Below are 22,782 nucleotides of genomic sequence, written 5' to 3' on the forward strand. Positions count from 1 at the left end.
CAAATAAAGCTTTATTATTCAAACTCTGGCAGGATAGGGAAGGAGGGAAGGATGGCATGCGAGGACTTGTTCACAGCGTGTATGTGTGAGATCCGTCAGGTGATTATAGAGTACTTCACTCATTCAGGACCTGGTAGGTGACACACGCTCTTTGATCCTGACGGGCCTCTGTGCTAGTTAACCTGACTAGAAGAGTGATTCTAGTCAACTGGACTGGTTTTTCTTTTGCTAGGTTGCTTTTGATGAGATGCAAACATCAGAAGCCAGACAAATGCAACAAGTTGACTAAAATAAGCTGATCTGAATAACTCAGTCTTCACAGACATCAAGTTAACCATTAAACTGCACTGTATTCATTATTTTAAATCAGTATTTTGACCCAAGCAACTAATTTTCTGTTATTATTTTTGGAGAAAAGTATCTTTTTTAAACTTAAACACTTATTTAAACTTAAACACTTACTAATTATTTATTTATTGTTTTTTTTTCATTTGTATTCTGTTGTTATGTAAGAAGAAAAAAAGTAGAAAAGGAAAAAAAGCCACTGATAATATTCTGATAAGTAGTTTTAAAAAACAAACAAAAACAAAAATAAAAACAATAAAAATGTGAACCATGCAAATTTGTAATTTAATACAACGTGTAATTTAAAATCTAAGCAACATTCATGTGAAAAATCGTTACAGGAAATTCCTTCACATTAACATGTTCTGTGTATTTATTTTTTATGTATTGTATTCTGCTTTTAAGAAAAGGAAAAAATAATAATATAATGTGAACAATGCGATGTGTAATTTCAAATATAAGGAAAATACAAGTGAAAATCATTGCAGGAAATTCCTTCATATTAATGCAATCTTTTTTATTCATTCATCCATGCATGCATTCTTTCTGTTTAAAAGTTAACGTTTGAACATGTAAACCTTTAACACAAAACCCTCATGCATACAAATCCAAACCCTTTCTCCCTGTGTCTTCAAATGGGAAGGAAGGGAGTTTTAGGAACAGAGGAAAAAGGAAGTGCCACTGTTCTCGAATCAAATTAGGCTGACTGTACGTGACCTTTCTGCAATCACTTGGAGACTTTCATTTAATAATCATAATGAAACCTCAGTGGCACGACGAGACGTTATTTGTCTCTTGAGCTCATCAACTGATTTCTAACATTCGTCAGTTACAGTACTGGCACACACTCTCTTTCTCCCTCTCACTCAACTCTTTATTTTTGTATGCCCTGCGGTTGCAGATTCCACAATCAAACGGTTCCCACGGGCCGACACACACAGACATGCACACATTTCGTGCGTGCTGTCAAACGTGATGTGTCATTACTATAATTCCTGGGGCGATGAAACCACACATACACTTCCATGCCAAAAAAAATGTGGGAAAAGCAAATAAAACTTTTGAACAAAAACAATATTTGAACGACAGATATTGCATTCACATACAAATCACAAATTGAAACATTAAAAGAGAAATGAAAGCAATCAATGCAGTGCAGTTATAGGTCATAGAAAGGGGAATTCCTCTGACATCGTTGATCTTTACCACTTATTGATCATTTTAGAAATGACTATTGAACTGCCATAGTGAGATAAAGAGAGAAAAAGAGAGTATGACTAAGTAATGTGATCTCATTTACAAAAAAAGTATGGTGGTGGTACCATTGTACAGTAAGTGTATTCAAGAAATGGCAAAAGCATGATATTTGTATTTATGTGTGCTAAAAATGGGACTATTGTAATGATTCGATGCTTGTCCAAAGCATTATATATATATATATATATATATATATATATATATATATAATTTAAGGCATAGTTTAAGGCATAAACCTCAAGCTTCTTTTTATACCTACAACAAGACAAAAAAAAAAAAAAACTAAAAAGTACTTTTATAATTATTATTATCAAAAACAACATGGTATTACCATTATGTCCAAAGAGACAATGTTTTATTATAGTATTATTTTAGAAAAACATTGAATTAGCCAAACAACCATGGCATTTTACCATGTCCCAAAAAATACATGGGACTTTTCCCACTGGTCATAGGCTACAAAAACTTTCCCCCTTCTTTAGAATTTAGAGAAAAAGGATGCACACTTTCAGCATTGGGTATTGATTTGTTAATCACACCCCCTCCCCCCCCTGCTCTGGGTCCGAGCTGGCGCCAGCAGAAAGCAGTGATACGCCCTGTAGCTATAGTCCCTCCTCAGTTCTCCACATGGGACAGGAATAAACCTGCATATCCCACATTCACCCTGGGAAGAGAGTGTGAGAAAGTGTTTTTTTTTTCTTCTTGTTTTTTTTTTCTTCCCTTGCGGTGAAACTAAACTGTGGAGGGAGTGTTCGCTCCTTTCATTTTTTTTCAGACCCACAATAATTTGAAGGAAATCTCCCCCTCGGTACCTGCGCGGAGGGATAATATCAGCTGCGCGTGCGCGTGAGAAGTCATTCGGAAGAGCGTGCTCTCAGAGTCCCACGCGACGGTGACGTCGGCGGCGCGCTACAAACGGAGAACAGAGCAGAGTTTCCCACGAGCGGACGCTCTTGAGAGACGTCGGGATTTATTTATTGATTAACACGGATATTTATTCGAACTCTCCTGCACTTTCTGAAGATTTAAAGAAGACTTCTTGGGATCTATGAGAGCTTCAGGAAGGATTTTATTGAAGTTGTAACGCCGAGGCGGAGTTATGAACCGTTTCTTGGTGAAATTAACGCTACTGACGGCAGCATCGCTCGGGACGGTGGCGCAAGGTATCATACACCAACTAATAACATTTCACAATTACATAGTAGTATGATTCTAAGTGAATTCATTTCACACTTCTGAGTTTTTTTATTTGTATTTTAGTGATATTTCCTCGCAGCTTGTGATGCGAGCGTCACTTGTTGCACAGAACAACCTGATATTGGGATAAACATAATATTATTTTCTGCAAAACTTTCTCTCTTACAGCTCCATTCATTTTTTCAAGTCATGTTTTAATGGCATGGGTTTTGCATGATACAATTGTGCCAAAGTCTCTACACAATGAGCAATACCTGTCTGTTATGAAAATATAACGTTAAATCAATATTAAATAGAATAGTGCATGTTTATACAAGGGTGTACTAGACCACATGTTTTTCTTATTAATCTGGATTGTTATTTATCTCTTTCACTCTCACTTGTGTAACTCTGTTCTTGTTACCATGCGTATAACCGTAAAGATGACAGATTTATGTCTTCACGTTAAAGTTGAGTAACTTCAGAAGTATCCCTGTAACTTTTTATGACAGTGCTAGTGCTTGATTTCTGAAGTTATTGCGGTTGTTTTTTTGGACGTTGTCTTGTCTCTGGTGTTTGATTGAGCTGAATAGTGTGTGGAGTCTGGAGGAAAGCGATCTGTGCTTGAATGAAGGGAGGAGGAGGAGGAGGAAGGGACTGTGCTCTTGTTCTCGTGCGCCGGTAAACAATAGCTCGAGACAGTGTTTTATGGGCTCGTGCTGGACTCTGATTTCTTTTGTCCGCGCGGCGTGGGCTCCGCAGCTGTCGCGCGCGCCCCCCTCCACACACACACACACACACATATATACATCAGGTCACGCACCCGTGGAGGAACCGAGAGCCTGACAGACAGGGGAAATGACAAGACTAGACAGGAAACGAAACAAACTCTTAAAAAGTGATATTCTTCACAATTTAAACCTGAGGTAGCTACACAAGTTAAGCAAAATATCCTAACAAGAAGTCATTGAAATTACTATTATACAAATATAATTTAGTTTTTATATTTTATTTAATTTTAATTACATTTTATATATTACCTTTTGTTAAAATTTGTAATATAAATAATAAATCCATTGCATAATAATATATATATATATATATATATATATATATATATATATATATATATATATATATATATATATATATATATAGTTCACTTGGCAAAAGTGTGTGAAATCCATTGCACAACCTAGTCTGTGCATTGACATTTTAAAGAAACAAAAGAGAAAAAACAAAAAGAGGATCAATACTGGTGGTTTAATCTGTAATGAGGACTAGTCTGAGAGCTTTTTCTGTAGACGGTCGTTACCAATTAAAGACGGCCTGCAGGCAGCTGGTTTCATTCAACAAGTGCACAACTGCAGTCTAGAGCGACTGGCCTAGATGCTCTGTTAATCCTTAAAGTGTGATGATACACGCTCCTGCGAAATAAATATACTTCCTTCCATAAATGGACACATTTGGCTTATTAAAGCACATTGAATGCCCTCCCAGACTGCAGAAAGTCAAGATGTGTCAGACCACTGTCAGCTAAACTTAAACTAGTGTAAAGCTGATATATTAATACTGAAACGAGAAGACTGTATTTTGAGTTTAAATCCTTGTTGAAGGCTGATGGCCACATGGAGAGGGGATTGTGGAGGATGTGGAGCTATTTCCAGGCTCAGTGTTGGATAACTGGATTTTTCAGGATCTCTTTTGATGAATAGTCAAGAACCCCCCCCCCCCCCCCCACTCCTCCATCAAAGTCAGTTATTCAGAGCCCAACAAAAGGCCAGTGGCTCTCCATCGGGACCACAAAACAAAGGGCTCAGGTCCCTTTATTGAAGTCTATAGGTGGTGAGGTTCTTTTGTGAGGAGTTAGCATGTGTGTTTGCATTGACAGGTGTGCTATGGGATGCACAGGTGGGTGGGTGTTCGACCTGGTTCGTCTGCTGGTGATTTGTGTGGTTTAATGTGTGATTGTTGGGATGCACTAACAGATGTTTGTCTTTGTGTTTAGGGCAAAGATGCTCAGAATACTGTCAGAATGGAGGAATATGTGAGCTCAAGCCGAGCGGAGAAGCATCATGCAGGTACGTTACAAAAAACGTATTCCTAAAAAAAAGGAAGTTTTTCGTCTGATGTTGCACACACTCTTAAAAAATAAGAGTCCTGAAGGGTTCTTTGAGGAACCAAAATGGTTCTTCGATGGCATTTCTAAGCTTTATTTTTAATAGTGCAATCTCAAAAAAAAAGGTCCTTAATTGGCATCTGATTCTATGAAGAAATTTTACCATCCATGGAATCTTTCCATTGTACGAAAGGTTCTTTAGAGCATTAAAATGTTCTTCACATTAAGGAAAAGCTATTATTTTATGAACTGTTTACTGAAAAGTTCTTAGATGAACCAAAAAAAGTTCTACTCTCTTGAAAACCAAGTTTCTATATTGATATTGATGGTTCCACAAAGAACCTTTAACATTCATGGAACCTTTCCATTCTACAAGAATTCTTTAGATTATTGAAATGTTCTTCACATTAAGAAAAAGTGATTCTTTTAAGAACTTTTAAACTGGGGAACCAAAAATAGTTCTTTAATGGCATTGCTGTAAATCCCCTGATTTGGAACCTTTATTTCTAAGAGTGTAGGTTTCATGTTCAAAAAATAACTTTTCCTCTCAAGTTCTGTGACCTACAATCCAAAACACAGATCTAAAAACCTAACGAATCAAGAACTTTCTGAATCTCCAAACAACCATATAGCAGCTCAGTGGAAAAGAGTTGCACACAATCTAGTTAAACGCCAGTAGACACCATGCAAACTCAGTGTAGTGAAGAAAAGTGTATGCATACCTGTGTATTTGTTTTTAAGCTGTAATCAACCACTTTGAGATTCCATCTTTAGGCCCAAACCCCATCTTAGCAACCAGACAAAGCTGTAAGCATCTTGCGAGTGTGTTTGTGTGTGTGCGCATGTGCGAATGTGCACGCGCCCATAGTCATTCTGTTTCAAACTTAGATAAAGGACCCCCCTACCAACCCCCCAGTAGTCCGTTGGTGCCCTGCTGCAGTGGGACGCTGCTTCTGTCAATGTCTATTCATGCCATTCAGCCCAACAGCTGGCCCTCACCTCCATTGTCTCACACACACACACACTTAGCATGGAATAAAATTTGGTTTTATTCTCATAGGATGCATATAGAGAGATTCACTATGATTTGGCAATCAAAATCAGAACATGTTTGTTTGAAATTGTTTGTTTTTCTATCTTTGTCGCTTATGTTGTATGTTTTCTTACACCCGGGAGGCTGTGTGTGTGTGTGTGTGTGTGTGTGTGTGTGTGAGTGAGTGAATGGTGTCTTTTTTGGAGGGCAGATGGTGGAGGGGGTAATAAGATTGCAGGAACTCATGAGAAAGGCCTCAGTATGTGTGTGTGTGATGCTTTAAAGAGGGGAAATTTAAAAGCAAACAAGTGTGAGAGACCACGTTTAGCCACGCTTCCTGTTCTGCATTTAATCATGCATTTTCTAATCTAGAAGATGCCTTTTATTATACTTACTTTGTTTTAAATCATAATAAAAGCGCAACCATTTTTTCCTCTTTTAGTGAAAATGTGAGTCTATGCCTGTGAAAAAGTTTCTGTTTCCATTCTAGAGTGTTCTGATTGGTTGCTAGGGTGTTCTGGGTGATTTGTATGGTGATTTGACACTTTTTTTTGTCTAGGATGTTCTGTTTTTGGATGGTTGCTAGGTCATTCTATTTGGTTGCTTACTGATCTGTTATTTTAGTCTTTTGTTCAGTGCAAATCAATGGAGTTTTTTCACTTTTTTTTATTGCCTACAATGAGCTGCTCCATTTGAGGCAATGTAGCAATGTTTAATACCCTAGTGTTCCAAGGTTTGTTCAGATCTGTAATGCAGAGAATGAGTAATTATAACAGTTACGGTTGCATTATCAAATGGCACTAATTAATGAATGAATCAGTCTAAAAAAGACGAGAGAGATGGTATCTCTCAGTAATGAGTAGTTCACAGACACATTCACTGGGGGACAAACCCTGAACATCCTGTTGTGATGATCCCGATGATAAACAGGAAGAGCGGAGATATTTTGGATCCTCTTTTCTACCATAAATATCTTCTATGAACTTTGACGCCTTTCCTGTGTAGTCCGGTTCTCAGCCTTGGAAATTGTTTGTAACTGGCTGGTGTTTGTGTGCACGAGCGTGTGGGGATTTCTCTGACTTGTTGCATCTGAATTGAGGTGGGCGCTGCTAGACTTGGGTAAACTTCACGTGAACTTCTGACATTTCATGAGAGGATGTCCTACTTTAGTCAGTTGAGGAGTTAAAGGTGCCTGTGATGATCGTTGATGACAGATGAGGTTTGCTTGATTTTCAATGAAGATAATGTGCAGGGGTGAAACTCTGGCACTGAATGTCTCCGAATGTAGTCGTACTAGATTACATACTTATTCTAGACTCTGAAACTTGACCTTTTTGGTTGATGCCATATTAAAACCAATTATTGCAAGTATTTTTAGGTGTGGTTGGAGTTATGGGGTGTCATATCAGTGTTGGTTGTGTTTATAGTAGGTTTAGTTAACAATAACAACATTGCTGCACAGATCACTTTAGTTAACTAAAATAAATCAATCATTTATTTATTTATTTAAAAAATATCAAATTGTATTTCATGAAATCAGATAATAATAAAAATCTAATTAATTAAAATCAAAGCTTAAAATAAATAAATACGAATAAAAGCTAACGAATACTGTATAAATAATAAAATAACACTGATGTACAGTCTTGTAAAACATCTATTTGTCATGTTTTTAATGGTAGTAATGTTTGTAATGGTAGTTCAGTGCTTATTGGGGAATAATATTTGGTAATTGAATCCAATCCTGTATTAATCAACAACTTCTAAAGGCAAGAGTTCTGAAATTATTTAGAGCACTTTGTCTTTCTAGATCTCAGATGTTCCTTTCTGGACAAAAAAAGTCAACAGCTCCAACCAGTTGAGTTTCTAGGTTTTTGGCTTTGTGTTTTAGTGATATAAGTGAATGCAGTTCCAAAATGTGTTAGAATTCGATTGATAATAGTTAGTTTTAGATTTTCAACCATGATTAAGTGTTCTATTAGCTTCTGATCATTCCAAAGGCAGGTGACATCACTTCTGGAATGTTGAAGCGCGGGAAGTTAATTGGAAGTGTGGAATTTGTGATCTTCTATCACTGGTTGTGATTGGATTGGTGACAGCTTTTGGATGGGGTGTCATCATTTTGAGACTAATCTAATACATTTGTGTGTGTATTTTGAATGCATCGTCATGCTAGAAGCATGTGCTGTATTTTGGGGTGATGATGTGCATTACGAAAGCTATTTGTAGAATGAATCGTAATGTTTGTGAGCAGGAGACAGAAAGACATGCAGACCATATGTTTCTAAATTAGTCTTTCCTCCAAAACTGTGTGAAACGGCATCTGGTGTCTGGTTGCATGACATTTATTGCGTAACTTCCACATTAGAGAATTTCTCATAAACTTCCATGTGATGCATTTAGTTTACAGTGTGGTTTTGCATGCACCGTTTATAGTTAGCGAAGTGCTGTCCTGTGGTCATCGTCTCAGAACTGAAATATGCATGTGAAACCTATAACTAGAGTTCAAAATGTAAGCACTGTATTTTTCCGTTAATTGAAATAAAGTGAAATGTTACAGATAAATGTAAAACATAGAATGACTAAAACCTAATATAAACTGAAATATAAAAATAAAAGCTAATTCAAAATATTAGTGAATGCAATATAAATATTATTAAAAGTTAAACTAAATTTTTTTTTTAAGTTTTACATTTTAAAAACTTAACTTAATGAGAAATTTTGCCTTTGCAAAAACTGAAATAAAAAAAGTTGAAGTAATAAAATGACTAAAAAACTGAAATAATTTTTTTTTTTTAATGACAAAAGCACATTGTTTCATAAGTGAAGAGAGCGACTCAGATCTAAGACAACATCAATGAGTCATTGATGAGATCAATATTTTTTTAAATGGTTGAAAAGTGTTTTGTTATAATGCCAGAAACAATCTAAACAAATATGAAGAACAAATACATAGCCTAAAAGTTTATCAGTTCTTTACTTGTATCATCAGAACATCACCTGATTCTCAAAGTCATGTGTTTGTTAAGGTGTAAAGTATAAGACTATGTCTCTGAGGGCCAGACGCAGAAAATGAAAGTTTGTTGTTTTGATTCACACCAAGGGCAGGAAGTCTGTGGTATGAACACACACACACACACACACAGAAGGCAGCAGCAGATGGTAGACCGGCCCACTGGAATGGGGGGTCTGTAGCCTGCAGTCACAAATGTGCTCAGGGGTCACAGGTCACTGCAGCATCTGTTCAGAGTCGAATCTCACACGCACTCCTGCTCTCGGACCTGTTGCCACGACGGGCTGCAGATGACTTCTGCTTCTGTCTCTGGGGACAAAGAGAGACAGACTGTGTTAATGCCTCAAGTAAACTCACACACACGCATCTGCGCATGCAAGTGTTTGCCATGGGATGTCTTTATTATTAAACTACTGCACGTCAATTAGCAAATCAAATTTATTGTGAAAAGGCTTACGTGTGTGTATGTGTGTGTTTATTACTCACCCACAATATTGATATCTTTTAAAAGATATATAGAATTTATAACTTTATATATTGTGTAATACATTTTATTATTATTTACTTTTTATTTTAAAGAACTCATTCTTTAAAAAAAAAATCACTATTTATAAATAAATATAAAAAAAAAGTATATGTATGATTTTTAAATTGTTTTTTCCTTTTAAAGATGAACTGAATTTATTAAAATGCACTGTACTACATACAGTATTGCGCTTTAAAAACTATTATATTTATATATTTATTTAAAACCTAAATATTTATTTATAAATAAATATGCTTATTCGTATAATAAACATTTTAATATATTTTATAACATTTTATTTAAAAAATAAATAAATTATTTTTTATATAAATATATTATTATAATTATTATTATTATTATTAAATTGTTAAAAAATGTAAAATATATATTTTTAAAGTTTTCTTAAATTTTTTAGAACAATGAATTCATAAAAGCACAATGTGTGCATGCACTACATTTTGTAAAGAAATTCTATATATTCAGATACAAACTTCTGCCATTACAAAAAATTGAATTCATTTTGAATTTGAGAAAGAAACATTAAACACTAAGATTTTGATATATTCAGCCCAGGCCTGTGATATGTTTAATACAGACTGAAGATAAGCACACAGAAGATGGAATAAATGGAAATGATGAATATGGATGAGATCAAATCATACCAATGGAGATTCTGTGCTGATAAAAGTGAGATATCAGCAGCAGGAGTTTAGGAGGGGCGGAGTTTGATCCTCTCTTGGGAGCTGCCTTAGTGACCTTATGCCACTCGCCATGGCAACAAGCTTTGGGGGAGGGGCAGAGTGCAGTGGGAGGGGCCTAAAGCACAGCTGCCCTTATTTATGCACACACCTGCTGCAGCTCACAAACACACACTCCTATGAATAAAACACTCTGCATTTACTATATCTTACTGTCTACTTTTTGAAATGATCTTTATTGGCTGTTGAAGAAAGTGTTCAGATGTTCGGTGTCATATGATGTGCTCGTATGTGTTGATATGAGACAGAAAGAGAGAGCATGTGACACTGTGTGGGCTCCTGATTGCCCTGAGGAATGAAGATGAGTTTGAACAGTGTCTTTCTTTCACACACTGTTTTATACGTGTGCACACACACATAGGTTCACTTGGCCGTCTGAGTGAAAACATATCACAGACGTCTGCACTTTAACTCATGCGTTTCTTAAATGTAAAAAATAAGATTTTTTTTTACTTGAAGGTTTTCAATCGATGACTCATGACTAATTAATGTCTAAATATGTATGACAACAAGCCTAAATAAACATTAGAGTCAATGTGTGTCATATTTAGCTTATTTTAAGACAAATGTGTAAACTTATTGTTAATTATATTATAATCTCTGTGTGTTTTGTTTCTTGAAGTGCCCTGCAGACTTAGTAAAAACTTATATATATGAATTAATAAATGCGTGCAAATATATAAAACATACGAAAACAATTATCATTACTTTAACCCTTAACAAAAGTATATTGTTATATTTTAATTGTATGTAATTAAAATATAATTATTATATATTTTATTTTATTATAATAGTTTTTTTTCAGAGTGTCCTAAAATATATCCTTTTATATATATATATATATGTTTATGCTTTTTAAAATATATTTTAATAATGTGTGTAAAAAAGCTTTTTTTCATATTTAGCATTCTTTAAACTTTTTTTGTTACATTTTGTTCTCAAACTATTAAGTAATAACATTATAATCTGTGTGTGTATAATTTTATAATATTAAAATAACTAATTAACTTGTTTTTTGTTTGTTTAGTTTTCTTATAGACTCTGTAAATGCATATGAGTTATAAAATAAACGAATATATAATAATATAATTAGCATGCCGATAATGCTTTAAAGAAATATTTGCGTTCTTGTGAATAATTTTTTTTCCCAAAATTTTTTACTTGACTGTTTTGTCACGTTTATCTACTTTTCAGACCATTTTGTTCTAAACAGTTGTTAAATAATATGAATTGTTCCATGTTTTGTGTCTCTTCAGGTGTCCTGCAGACTTCGTCGGCCCCCAGTGTCAGTTCTCGAACCCCTGCAGCCCGTCGCAGTGTCTCAACGGAGGCACGTGTCGCACACGGATGAAGGGCAATGACCTGGAGCTGTTCTGTGACTGCATGCTGGGATACAGCGGCCCGCTCTGTCTGACGCCTGTCAATAACATCTGCATGGGCTCTCCGTGCCGAAACGGCGGGACATGCTCTCTGCTCACGCTCGAGACCTTTACCTGCCGCTGCCCACCTGGATGGTCAGGTACACGTGCATAAATCACCCTCGTCCTCATGGGTTGCATGTAGTGGTGCAACCAGTCTTGGGCTATATCTTTAGCAACAGACAAAAAAACATTGCATGGGTCAAAATTATAGATTTTTCTCTTATGTCAAAAATCATTAGGATTTTAAGTAAAGATTATGCTCCATGAAAATATTTTGTAAATTTCCTAGCGTAAATATATCAAAACTTAATTTTTGATAAGTAATATGCATTGCAACCATTTTTTTTTTTAACCCTCAGATTCCAGATTTTCAAATAGTTGTATCTCTGCCAAATATTGTCCGATCCTAATAAACCATAGATCAATGGAAAGCTGATTTATTCAGATATTCAGAAAAAATATAGACACTTAAGACTGGTTTTGTGGTCCGTGGTCACATGCGTGCCGAACTGTAGGGCCTGGTTTGTACAGATCATCTGTTGCATGATAAGCTAACCTCTGTATTTCTGCAGGTAAAACATGCCAACAGGCCGACCCGTGTGCATCGAACCCCTGTGCCAACGGCGGGCAGTGTTCAGCGTTCGAGTCGCACTACATCTGCAGCTGCCCTCCGAACTTCCACGGACAGACATGTCGGCAGGACGTGAACGAGTGCGCCCTCTCGCCCTCCCCCTGCCGAAACGGAGGCACCTGTATAAACGAGGTGGGCTCGTACCTGTGCCGCTGCCCACCTAAATACGCCGGCACACACTGTGAGCGCCTCTATCACCCGTGCCACCCCTCGCCCTGCAGGAACGGAGGCACCTGCTTACAGACCAGTGACAACACCTACACCTGCACCTGTCTGTCAGGTCAGTGATTTCCCATTTCTCTCTAAATTCAAATTAGACTAAGCACATTTTTTTATTGAATAGGAGAAAAAAATACTTTAATAAGTAATTGAAGTTTTATAGATAAATATATTTGTTTTTTATGAATGAAAAAATAATTACCTAAATTAATAAATTAATGTATTTTATAAATATTTTAAACCGTATTTATAAATGAATGAATTAATACATTTTATAAATAGTGAGTTGTTTTATGAATTAATCAATAAATTTTACAAATAATAGTATTTTTATAAATTAATATTTTTTTTATAAATACTTAAAATATAATATATGGTCATTTGTGTAAATAAATATGAATTAGTTTTTATAAATAAAAATCTAAATTTTTGTTAATACATTAATGAATAAATAAATTTTATTAAGTGAAAATATAAATTAATGTGTACATTTTATAAACACAACAACAACATTTGATGTTGTTAAAAAATAGTAAAAACAATAGTTTGTTGTTGTTTAAAAAAAAGAAATGAATAGTACATTTCATAAACAATAAACAATAATTTTGATAAATGTATGAATTAACAAATAGTTTATATAAATGTACAAATAAATGTATACCTTTTTATATAAATGACTGAACAAATATTTTTTTGAATGAACCAATATTTGCTCTGAATTAATTACTAAATATTTTAATGAATGAATGAATGAATGAATAACCTTTATCAATTAATTAATCACCTGTGAATTAACCAATAATATAAATGAAGGATTTAACAATTAATTTTGGTTTTAAATGAATTAATATTTTTTTTATAAATGAATACATTTGACAAATAAACGAATTAATAAATAAATTAAAACCAATAAAAATTTAACATTTATTTTACATTTCAGTTTAGTTTGTTTTATTATTCCAATTATTTATACTTCAAACTGGTTTTATTTCATCCCTTCCTGCAGAAACAGTAGTTTTTGTCTTTGCATACGTTAATAGCTCTGCATGTGCACAGTTATTCATTAACCGTTTGTCTGGATGCAATGCTTTTTTTGTCTTGGTTTATAGTTAATCCCAATGAGTGAGCTAGTTTCTCAGTCTCAGTTAGTCACTCGAGCACATAAACAGACCTCCGGCTCTTTGATGTGCACTGAATGTGAATGATTTGTCTCTCGCAGGGTTCACGGGTCAGACGTGCGAGCACAATGTTGACGACTGCACCCAGCACGCCTGTGAGAACGGAGGCAGGTGTATCGACGGCGTTAACACCTACAACTGCCACTGCGACAAACACTGGACCGGTACTGCTTAATAATACTAATAATAATAACTATACAGTGCAATAACGGTTTAGCATGCACCTCACATGTGACCTCTGACCCCTTCCTCCTTCAGGTCAGTACTGTACGGAGGACGTGGACGAGTGTGAGCTCTCTCCTAACGCCTGTCAGAACGGAGGAACGTGTCACAACACCATCGGTGGGTTTCACTGCGTGTGTGTGAACGGCTGGACGGGAGACGACTGCAGTGAGAACATCGATGACTGCGCCACCGCTGCGTGTTCACCGGGAGCCACCTGCCACGACAGAGTTGCCTCCTTCTTCTGCGAGTGTCCACACGGACGCACAGGCACGTCTCATTCAGCAGCTTCCACCTCGGTTGCTTACTGTTTATAAACCAGTCTTATTCTAGTATTATTTATATCAACTTTTTTTTTATGTTATTATGGGCTTTTGTCTTTTGTTTTTATATTTAAGTTGAAGTTTTAGTCATTTTCATAGCTTTATTTATTTTATTTCATTTTCATTTCAACTTGTTCTTATTTTATTTTAGTTGCCAATGCACCATTTCTACATTTACAGTTTGTTTTTCATCTAAAAATTATTCGATCTTTTATTTGATTTTAGTAAATTTTTAGTTTTTTGATTTGAGTTCAGTTTATTTTATTTTATGAGTATTATTTATATTTCATTTGTGTTGCATTTCTGTCTATAAAACCATTTTTAATTTCATTTTATTTAGTTTTATTTAATTTTTAAGTTTTGTAAAGTTTGTTTCATTCCTGTTTAGAGTTTATACAAGCAAAAGCTTTTAGTTTTCTTTTACATTTTATTTTATTATTTTGTTTTAGTTCAGTTTAGTTTCGTTTATAGGCTTTATTTTCATTTAGTTGTTTAATTTCTTTTTTTACATCCAAGAGCTTTTATTGTTTATATATTTTATTACATTTTATTTTATTTAATTATTTTGTTTTAGTTCAGTTCAGTTTAGTTTATAGGCATTGTTTTTATTTAGTTGTTTAATTTGTTTATACAATCACAAGCTTTTATTGTTTATATATTTTATTACATTTTATTTTATTTCAGTTTAGTTTATAGGCATTGTTTTTATTTAGTTGTTTAATTTATGTTTATACAATCAAAAGCTTTTATTGTTTATATATTTTATTGCATTTCTATTTTATTTTGTTTTAGTTAAGTACATTTTACTCAATTTTAAAGACATTGTTTATATTTAAATTTGATTTATTTTTATTCTACCTAAAAACAATAGTTTTTGTCTAAGCATACATTAATATTTTATTTTAGTTCAGTTTATTTAATTTATTTTCATCTATGAAAACCATCTCTTTTATATATCTACTTAAATTCAGGAACCAATACCAGTTTTTAAGTTTTTGATTTTAGTTAACAATAAGAAAACTGTTACCCACAGGTCTTCTGTGTCACCTTGATGACGCCTGCATCAGTAACCCATGTCAGAAAGGCTCAAACTGTGACACGAACCCAGTGAGTGGAAAAGCCATCTGCACCTGTCCGCCCGGGTACACGGGATCCGCCTGCAACCAAGACATCGATGAGTGCTCGCTCGGTAAGAATAACACATGATCCATTAGAAAGCACATTTAACACAAGACAGTTTTGCTTTACGATACTGTTTGCATCTCAGGTGCGAACCCATGTGAGCACGGCGGACGGTGTCTCAACACTAAAGGCTCGTTCCAGTGCAAGTGTCTCCAAGGTTATGAAGGTCCACGCTGTGAAATGGACGTCAACGAGTGCAAGTCGAACCCCTGCCAGAACGACGCCACCTGCCTCGACCAGATCGGTGGATTCCACTGCATCTGCATGCCAGGTACGAGTCTTTAACCTCTGACCTGCAGCGAAAGCACATCATTACTGTTGTTCTAACCGACTGCTTTGGTGTGTAGGTTACGAGGGTGTGTTTTGTCAAATAAACACAGACGACTGTGCATCACAACCTTGCCTCAACAGTGGAAAATGCATGGACAAGATCAACTCGTTCCACTGCGAATGTCCCAAAGGTGACTGCAGCACTGTTGTTTTTAGAGATCTGATCATAAAAACTAGCAATGAGGTGAGCAATCAAAATAAACATGGCATGCATTTCCCCCTGCAGGGTTCTCTGGGAATCTGTGTCAGGTGGATGTGGACGAGTGCTCCAGCACACCGTGTAAAAATGGCGCTAAATGCACAGACGGACCCAACAAATACACCTGCGAATGCACTCCAGGTACTTTTAGTCAAAATCTGCACTTTAGCAGCCCATTTATAATATTAGTTGTGATAATCTCTAGCATCAAAAACATATCACAATTATTTTGGTTCAAATATTCCACCTTACTGAACCTTTAGAATTTGGAATTTTTATTTTAGGAATTCTATATGTCATTTTAGAATTATTTGTATTTTATATTCAATAATATTTAGCATTGCATTTTTGGTTTTCATTTTAATTTAAGTTTGTTTTTGTCATCATTAGTTTTTGTTTTAAGTATTTTATTATTATTATTAAATGTATTTTTATCAACAATTTTATTTTTTTATTTAAGAATAATTTATTTTATAGTAATGTAAATACAACTTATTTCACTTAGTTGACAAGGTAAAAAATTTCAATTAATTTTTTTTTAAATTTTCAGTTTGGGTTTGTTATTTTATTTTAAATGATATTTTTTGTTTTGTTAATTTAATTCATTTTTATTATTTATAATGTTTTTCTGTTATTTTATCTTTTTAATCTTAACCTATTCCATCTTGTTTTGTTGTATTTTATTTTTTATTGTTTTATTTGTATTTTTCATCTTATGTTTTATTTCATTTTCCACACCAAAAACATTGAGGCACCCTCAATGACATACGCAACCTATGTAGAAATGAGACACACCTAGTAAATAAATCTATGTAAATTCCCCGTATTATGATTGGCTAACCTCTTCGCATAAGTAATGAGTGTCACTTCCAACATTCTAAATCTGTATTTTCAAATGTACTTCTGCAGGATTTGCTGGCGCTCACTGTGAGCTGGACATCAATGAGTGTGTGTCGAGCCCTTGTCATTACGGTGTGTGTCGGGACGGGGTGGCCGCTTTCACCTGTGATTGTCGCCCCGGATACACGGGCCGCCTGTGCGAGACCAACATTAACGAGTGCTTGAGCCAACCCTGCCGAAACGGAGGCACCTGCCAGGACAGAGAGAACGCCTATACATGCACCTGTCCTAAAGGAACCACAGGTAACGCATGCACGCTCATCAAAACGCTTGTGAAAAATATAACGAGTGAGTTTATTTAATCATGTCGTGAATGCATCCGCAGGGATGAACTGTGAGATAAACATTGACGACTGCAAGAGTAAGCCGTGCGACTACGGAAAGTGCATCGACAAGATCAACAGCTACGAGTGTGTGTGTGAACCCGGATACACAGGTGAGTCAGAGCAGCATCTGTGTGTGTGTGTGTGTGTGTGTGTGTGTGTGAGAACAGGTGAACAGGTGGCCAGCGAAGTGCAGAGCTTGTGTATCAGATAACAGATACGACTTGGGACAGAGACTGTCTTTCCCAACTGGGACACACACTCACACTGGTGTGCTTTACATTAATGCTACGGCCCAAATGATCACAAGACTGACCCTTTGTATGTTGCATTTAAGGAGAAGGTACAATAGGCCTGTTATACCATGAATATAGGACAGCAGCAGGAGGATTTTCACAATTTAGCACAGAATCAAGTGCCTCTTATACCTATACTAAAACCATAAGAACACAGTTTAAAACAGAACTTTATTTTATGTAGTTCATCTCGTTTTCAACATAAATATCTATTTAAATAACACTGAAACACAAATTTTTATATGCCTTAACTCACAAGTAAAAAAAAACTAAAACATTTAAGGCTGTTGTATGTCCTAGTATTGCAACTTTACTTTATTAAGCAATGATATTGCTCGCAATACTTTGTGCAAAATAAGTGGAGGACAGTTTTCAAAATAAGAGTTTCTCTACTGAAAATGCACTGAATGCAAAGCCAAAACAGCAGGTTGAAATGCATGAAAGTAAAAAAAAAAAATATATATATATATATATATTATTTAAATAAACTAATTTAGTTAATGCTTGCATGCAGACAGCAAGCATACACAACATAAAACACTATTTGTTTATTTTATTTTTATGTTTTTTGTGTATATACAGTATTTTTGTCATTTAAATGCCTTATTGGTAACTTTTGCTATGTACAGCTTTAAGGACTGATAATGCCCATTAGCCTCTGCACTATGTAAGAAGGGGAGGACAGTTTACTTTTCCAGCATCAACTTTTGCAACTTTTTCTACTACAATAGCACTGAATGCAAAGCTGAAACAGCCTTTTTATATGCATATACCTACGAGTTAATAAAGAATTTTGAACTAATTAAATTGACTAGATACTAATACTTGCATGCAAATATTTTCATTCTTGAATCTTTAAGTACAGAAATTGTCAACTTTATTTTAAGAACTTATATGGCTCAAAATCCTTTGTGCACATAAGAGAAGTAAAATAATTTTTAAACATCAGTTTGATTTATTTTCCTATTTAAATAGCTTTGAATGCATGTTTTCCAGTATTCTTTTTCATTGCATTTAAATTATTTAGCATGGCCTCTAATGCCTTTCGTTTGTTTTTAAATAATATATTTCTTTAATTTATTTTTGAATATTTAATTTTTGTATGTAATAGTTATCAGTCTGTGGGTGCTTCAAATGAACAGGTGTCGTTGTGTTTTAAAGCATGACCTGAACACTTTTGGAGTGGTACTATAGGTATTGTAGTGAGTATTGTACTCCGTTTAGTGTGTGAGAGAGAAACTGCAAGTAAAGTCCCATTGTTAGAGAATCAAACAGTTACCCATTACCCTACAGAGGAGGGGTGTGTGTGTGTCGAGGGGGTAAATGTTGTTCAGCCGTGTGTGAAATAGGGTCTGTCCTTTTGTATCCGCAAACAGTGCTCTGTAGAACCTGCCCTCCCCTCGGCGAGTGTGTGAGGGGTGTGTGAGCGGGTCTGAAAGAACGAATGAAAGAGCACAAGAGGGTGGAGGAAATCCTTTGTGCATTCAGAGCAGGCTGGAGATTTGGGATGGGGCCCACACACACACACACACACACACACACAAAGGCAGGCGAAGAACAAGAGGACAACACGCATCAGAGTCCCAAGGAACATTCCTTTACTGTGCATTTTCACTCATTGATAGTTAAACGTTTCAAACTTTGGGTTGGATCACTGGAAGACTTTGGAGAGCATCATATGTGATAAATGCAGTGAGGAAAATGATTGAGAGTCTTCTCAACATACGTGAATGTGATGTGAATCAAATATATGGCCCTTATGTTGTTTTACCTCCTTTACTGTCTTAAATAGGTCAGAATTGGTCATTGTTCAAGTTTCCTCAGTTCATTTATCCGTCTTCTCCCTGTGTGTGTGTGTGTGTGTGTGTGTGTGTGAGAGAGAGCGAGAGAGTAAACTTTAAGTTTCAGTTATAGTAATTAAAATAGAAAAAATGTTAACCTTTAAAAATGATTATATATTACATTGTATTAGATTTAATTTAAAAAAATTATTATTCCAAATGGTATTATTGTATTATTTCAAAGAAATGGAATTCTTTCAAACTTTCTATTCATTAAAAAATCTAAATCTAAATGTAATGCATCACTGTTTCCACAAAAATAATAAGCAGCACAACTATTTTCAACATTGATAATACATGTTTGTTGACTAACAAATCAGCATATTATTATGATGTCTGAAGATCATGTGACACTGAAGACTGGAGGAATGATGCTGAAAATACAGCTGTGCATCACAGAAATAAATTACATTTTAAAATATATTGACATAGTAAACAATGGTTTTAAATTCTAATAATATTTGACAATATTACTGTTTTTACTGTATTTTTGATCAAATAAATGCAGCCTTGTTGAGCATTATTGACCTAAAAGCATCTTTTAGAATCAAATCATGGTCATCCTATAATAGACTCCACTGATTATTCAGTTGCACACAGACATTGTTGCATTTCATAAGTTGCATTTCTCTCGTCTTTTCTACACATTTTTCCACACATTGTTTTTTCTCATAGGCTCAATGTGTAACATCAACATTGACGACTGCGCGTTGAACCCGTGTCACAATGGCGGCACCTGCATCGACGGCGTCAACAGCTTCACCTGCCTCTGTCCCGAGGGTTTCCGTGATGCCACCTGCCTCTCCAAACACAGCGAGTGCTCCAGTAACCCCTGTATCCACGGCAGCTGCCTGGACCAGATCAACAGCTACAGATGCATGTGTGAGGCCGGCTGGACGGGACGCAACTGCGACATCAACATCAACGAGTGTCTGTCCAACCCGTGCGTGAACGGAGGCACCTGTAAGGACATGACCAGCGGCTACATGTGCACCTGCAGAGCCGGCTTCAGCGGTAAGATGCTGCATCCCAGTACTTCCTAAATAGTCTGGAAGATTAGTCCTAATGGCTTTTCGTAGTATGCACACTTTCTGGTTCACAATCGTTTGCAGTACACAAGAGGAGGAGTTTGTGACGGTTCACATTCAACCCTTTAAGTTGTATAGATTTTTTTTCTAATTGACATAAATTAAATGCATTAATGCATTGAATTAAAACTCAAAGAGCTGATTTTTAACTTAAAGATATGCAAAGAATTTTAAGATGATTAATATAGATAGATTCTAACGCTTGCATGCAAACGGTGACAGGCTGTGTGAAATTTTATGATTTTTTAAATGGATTTAGTATTTTTAAATTTTACTGCAGTGTAAATATTAAATAATGAACATATAATATAATAATATAAAATATAATAAAATTATATTCAAAAAGTGAAAAATAAATACAAATAATAAATTACAAGAAAATTATATATTTTATTAATAAATTAAATAGAAGTCTTTATTTTTCAAAAAGTACTTTTGCATATAAATTGATTTGACTTAAATTGTATGACAGTTTTGCCTGGTGAACGTTTTAAGTATTCATGCAATTTTTCTTGCCTTTAAAAGGTAGACTTTTTTATAGAAAAAAAAAAAAATATATATATATATATATATATATTAAAATGATAATGTATTTTAAATGCATTATTAATACACAAGATTAATTATAATATCAACATATATATATAAACTAAATATTAATGAATCACACAAAAAATAATAAAATATAAAATAAAAAATTATTGATTTATAAAAACGTTAATATGCATTTGGTTCAGTGGATTCTGAAGATTGCATGCATGGCTAAATTTCTTTTAAATAAATGCATTTTTTAAATAAATTTAAATTTGAATGCATTTTTAAAATAAAATAATTCTTAATGTAAGACTATGTAACATAAACTTAAAGTAATAGTAATTGTAAGCTGATTATATTGCACAAAAGAGTAAACATAGTATGTCACAATGCTGTTGTGCTTTATTGATACACACCCAAAAGCATGCATTTCCCCTTTTGTTTATTTCTGCATTTTGTGGGATCTGATGGTATGTGTTTTTCTTTCATTTAGGTCCCAACTGCCAGACAAATATTAACGAGTGTGCGTCCAACCCCTGCCTAAACCAAGGCTCCTGCATCGATGACGTGGCCGGATTCAAGTGTAACTGCATGCTGCCTTACACAGGTACAAACACACACGTAACAGCCATTGTACAGCTGGTTCTTGTTTTGAACCGGCAGGTTTTGTAGAGGTGTGTGTAAGAATGTCAGGGGACGTCATCTAACAGCACTGTGTCGAGGGTGGCTACTCAAATAGGTCAATTTCCTGTTTGGCCCCTTCCTGTTTCCTGTTGAGGCAAAGAATTGACAATAGAAGGAAACAACCAAGGGACTTCCTTTTTAAGCTGCTCACTATGGAAACAGATAAGGAAGTGCTTGCAGGAGCTGAGCTGGAAAAATCAGGCAATAGAAGAGCGAAACTGAAATAACAAAGAATCGACGGGCATTGCATTGATTTGGAGGAGAAAACTGCAGAATTCTGGGTGGATTGTTTAATATACTTTAACTGGTAGCAGAAAACATATTCAAATTAGCCCAAACATTCAGGGGATGTATAATTAGCTTCTGCAGTGTTTTCCTGCCTCTATCAGTGTTATTTTAGTATCATGCACATACTATTGTAGTCAACTAGGCCTATTTTTTTTATTAAGTTATTTTTACAAATTATTTCAGCATCTGTTGAATTTCTTTTATATTTTTATATTTATGTTTTTCATTATTTTATATGTTCAATTATTTATTTTATTTTATTTTTTTATTTTTCATTTTTTAACAACTTCTGTATTGTTTGTCATTTTAATTAGATTTTGTTTTGTTTTAAAAAGTTATTTAGGATAATTTGAATTATTTATTTTTAATATATAAATGTGTAGTAATGTTTTTCCATTTTTTATTTGTTATTTTAGTATTACATAATATTGAATATTTGAATTATTTTTTATTTTTATATTTTTTCATTTATTTATTTATTCATTTTACACTTATATAAATTATATTCTAGTGTTGTCATTTTTTTAATAAACATTATTTTAGTAATAAAGTTAATAATTATTTAGGAATATGTTTTTTATTATTTTCTGAATGTTTATTTTATTTCAAGTTACAAAAATGTTTTAAGTATTTTTTTTATATAAAAAAATATTTTTTTTTAAATATATTTATTTGGGTTTAGTTAACGATAATAATCCTGTCCTATATGTACATTTGGCATCAGTTTTGACACCTTCTCATTGTGTGTGTTACAGGCGAGGTGTGTGAGAGTGTTTTGGCTCCCTGTGCTCCACGTCATTGTAAGAACGGAGGTGTGTGTCGCGAGTCTGAGGATTTCCAGAGCTTCTCTTGTGCTTGTCCTGCTGGATGGCAAGGTAAGAGTGTGCGAGATTATG

General features: G+C 34.6%; 1 protein-coding gene across 1 annotated transcript in view; it reads left to right on the forward strand.

Moving 5' to 3' along the window:
• The first annotated feature begins 2,359 nt into the window (after positions 1-2,359).
• The window catches only part of LOC113038897 (neurogenic locus notch homolog protein 1-like), a 35,029-nt gene continuing 14,606 nt past the window's right edge, over positions 2,360-22,782 (forward strand). The window contains exons 1-15 of the mRNA XM_026196687.1: positions 2,360-2,765; positions 4,787-4,859; positions 11,484-11,746; positions 12,221-12,559; positions 13,718-13,840; positions 13,935-14,168; positions 15,255-15,410; positions 15,489-15,674; positions 15,751-15,864; positions 15,960-16,073; positions 16,842-17,075; positions 17,158-17,268; positions 19,968-20,306; positions 21,408-21,521; positions 22,642-22,761. Of these exons, the coding sequence (XP_026052472.1) occupies positions 2,702-2,765; positions 4,787-4,859; positions 11,484-11,746; positions 12,221-12,559; positions 13,718-13,840; positions 13,935-14,168; positions 15,255-15,410; positions 15,489-15,674; positions 15,751-15,864; positions 15,960-16,073; positions 16,842-17,075; positions 17,158-17,268; positions 19,968-20,306; positions 21,408-21,521; positions 22,642-22,761 (2,584 nt within the window). The 5' untranslated portion in view covers positions 2,360-2,701. The remainder of the gene's footprint in view (positions 2,766-4,786; positions 4,860-11,483; positions 11,747-12,220; positions 12,560-13,717; positions 13,841-13,934; positions 14,169-15,254; positions 15,411-15,488; positions 15,675-15,750; positions 15,865-15,959; positions 16,074-16,841; positions 17,076-17,157; positions 17,269-19,967; positions 20,307-21,407; positions 21,522-22,641; positions 22,762-22,782) is intronic.

The sequence above is a fragment of the Carassius auratus genome, chromosome 21 (assembly GCF_003368295.1).
Source record: "Carassius auratus strain Wakin chromosome 21, ASM336829v1, whole genome shotgun sequence".
In the NCBI taxonomy this organism is placed as follows: domain Eukaryota; kingdom Metazoa; phylum Chordata; class Actinopteri; order Cypriniformes; family Cyprinidae; genus Carassius; species Carassius auratus.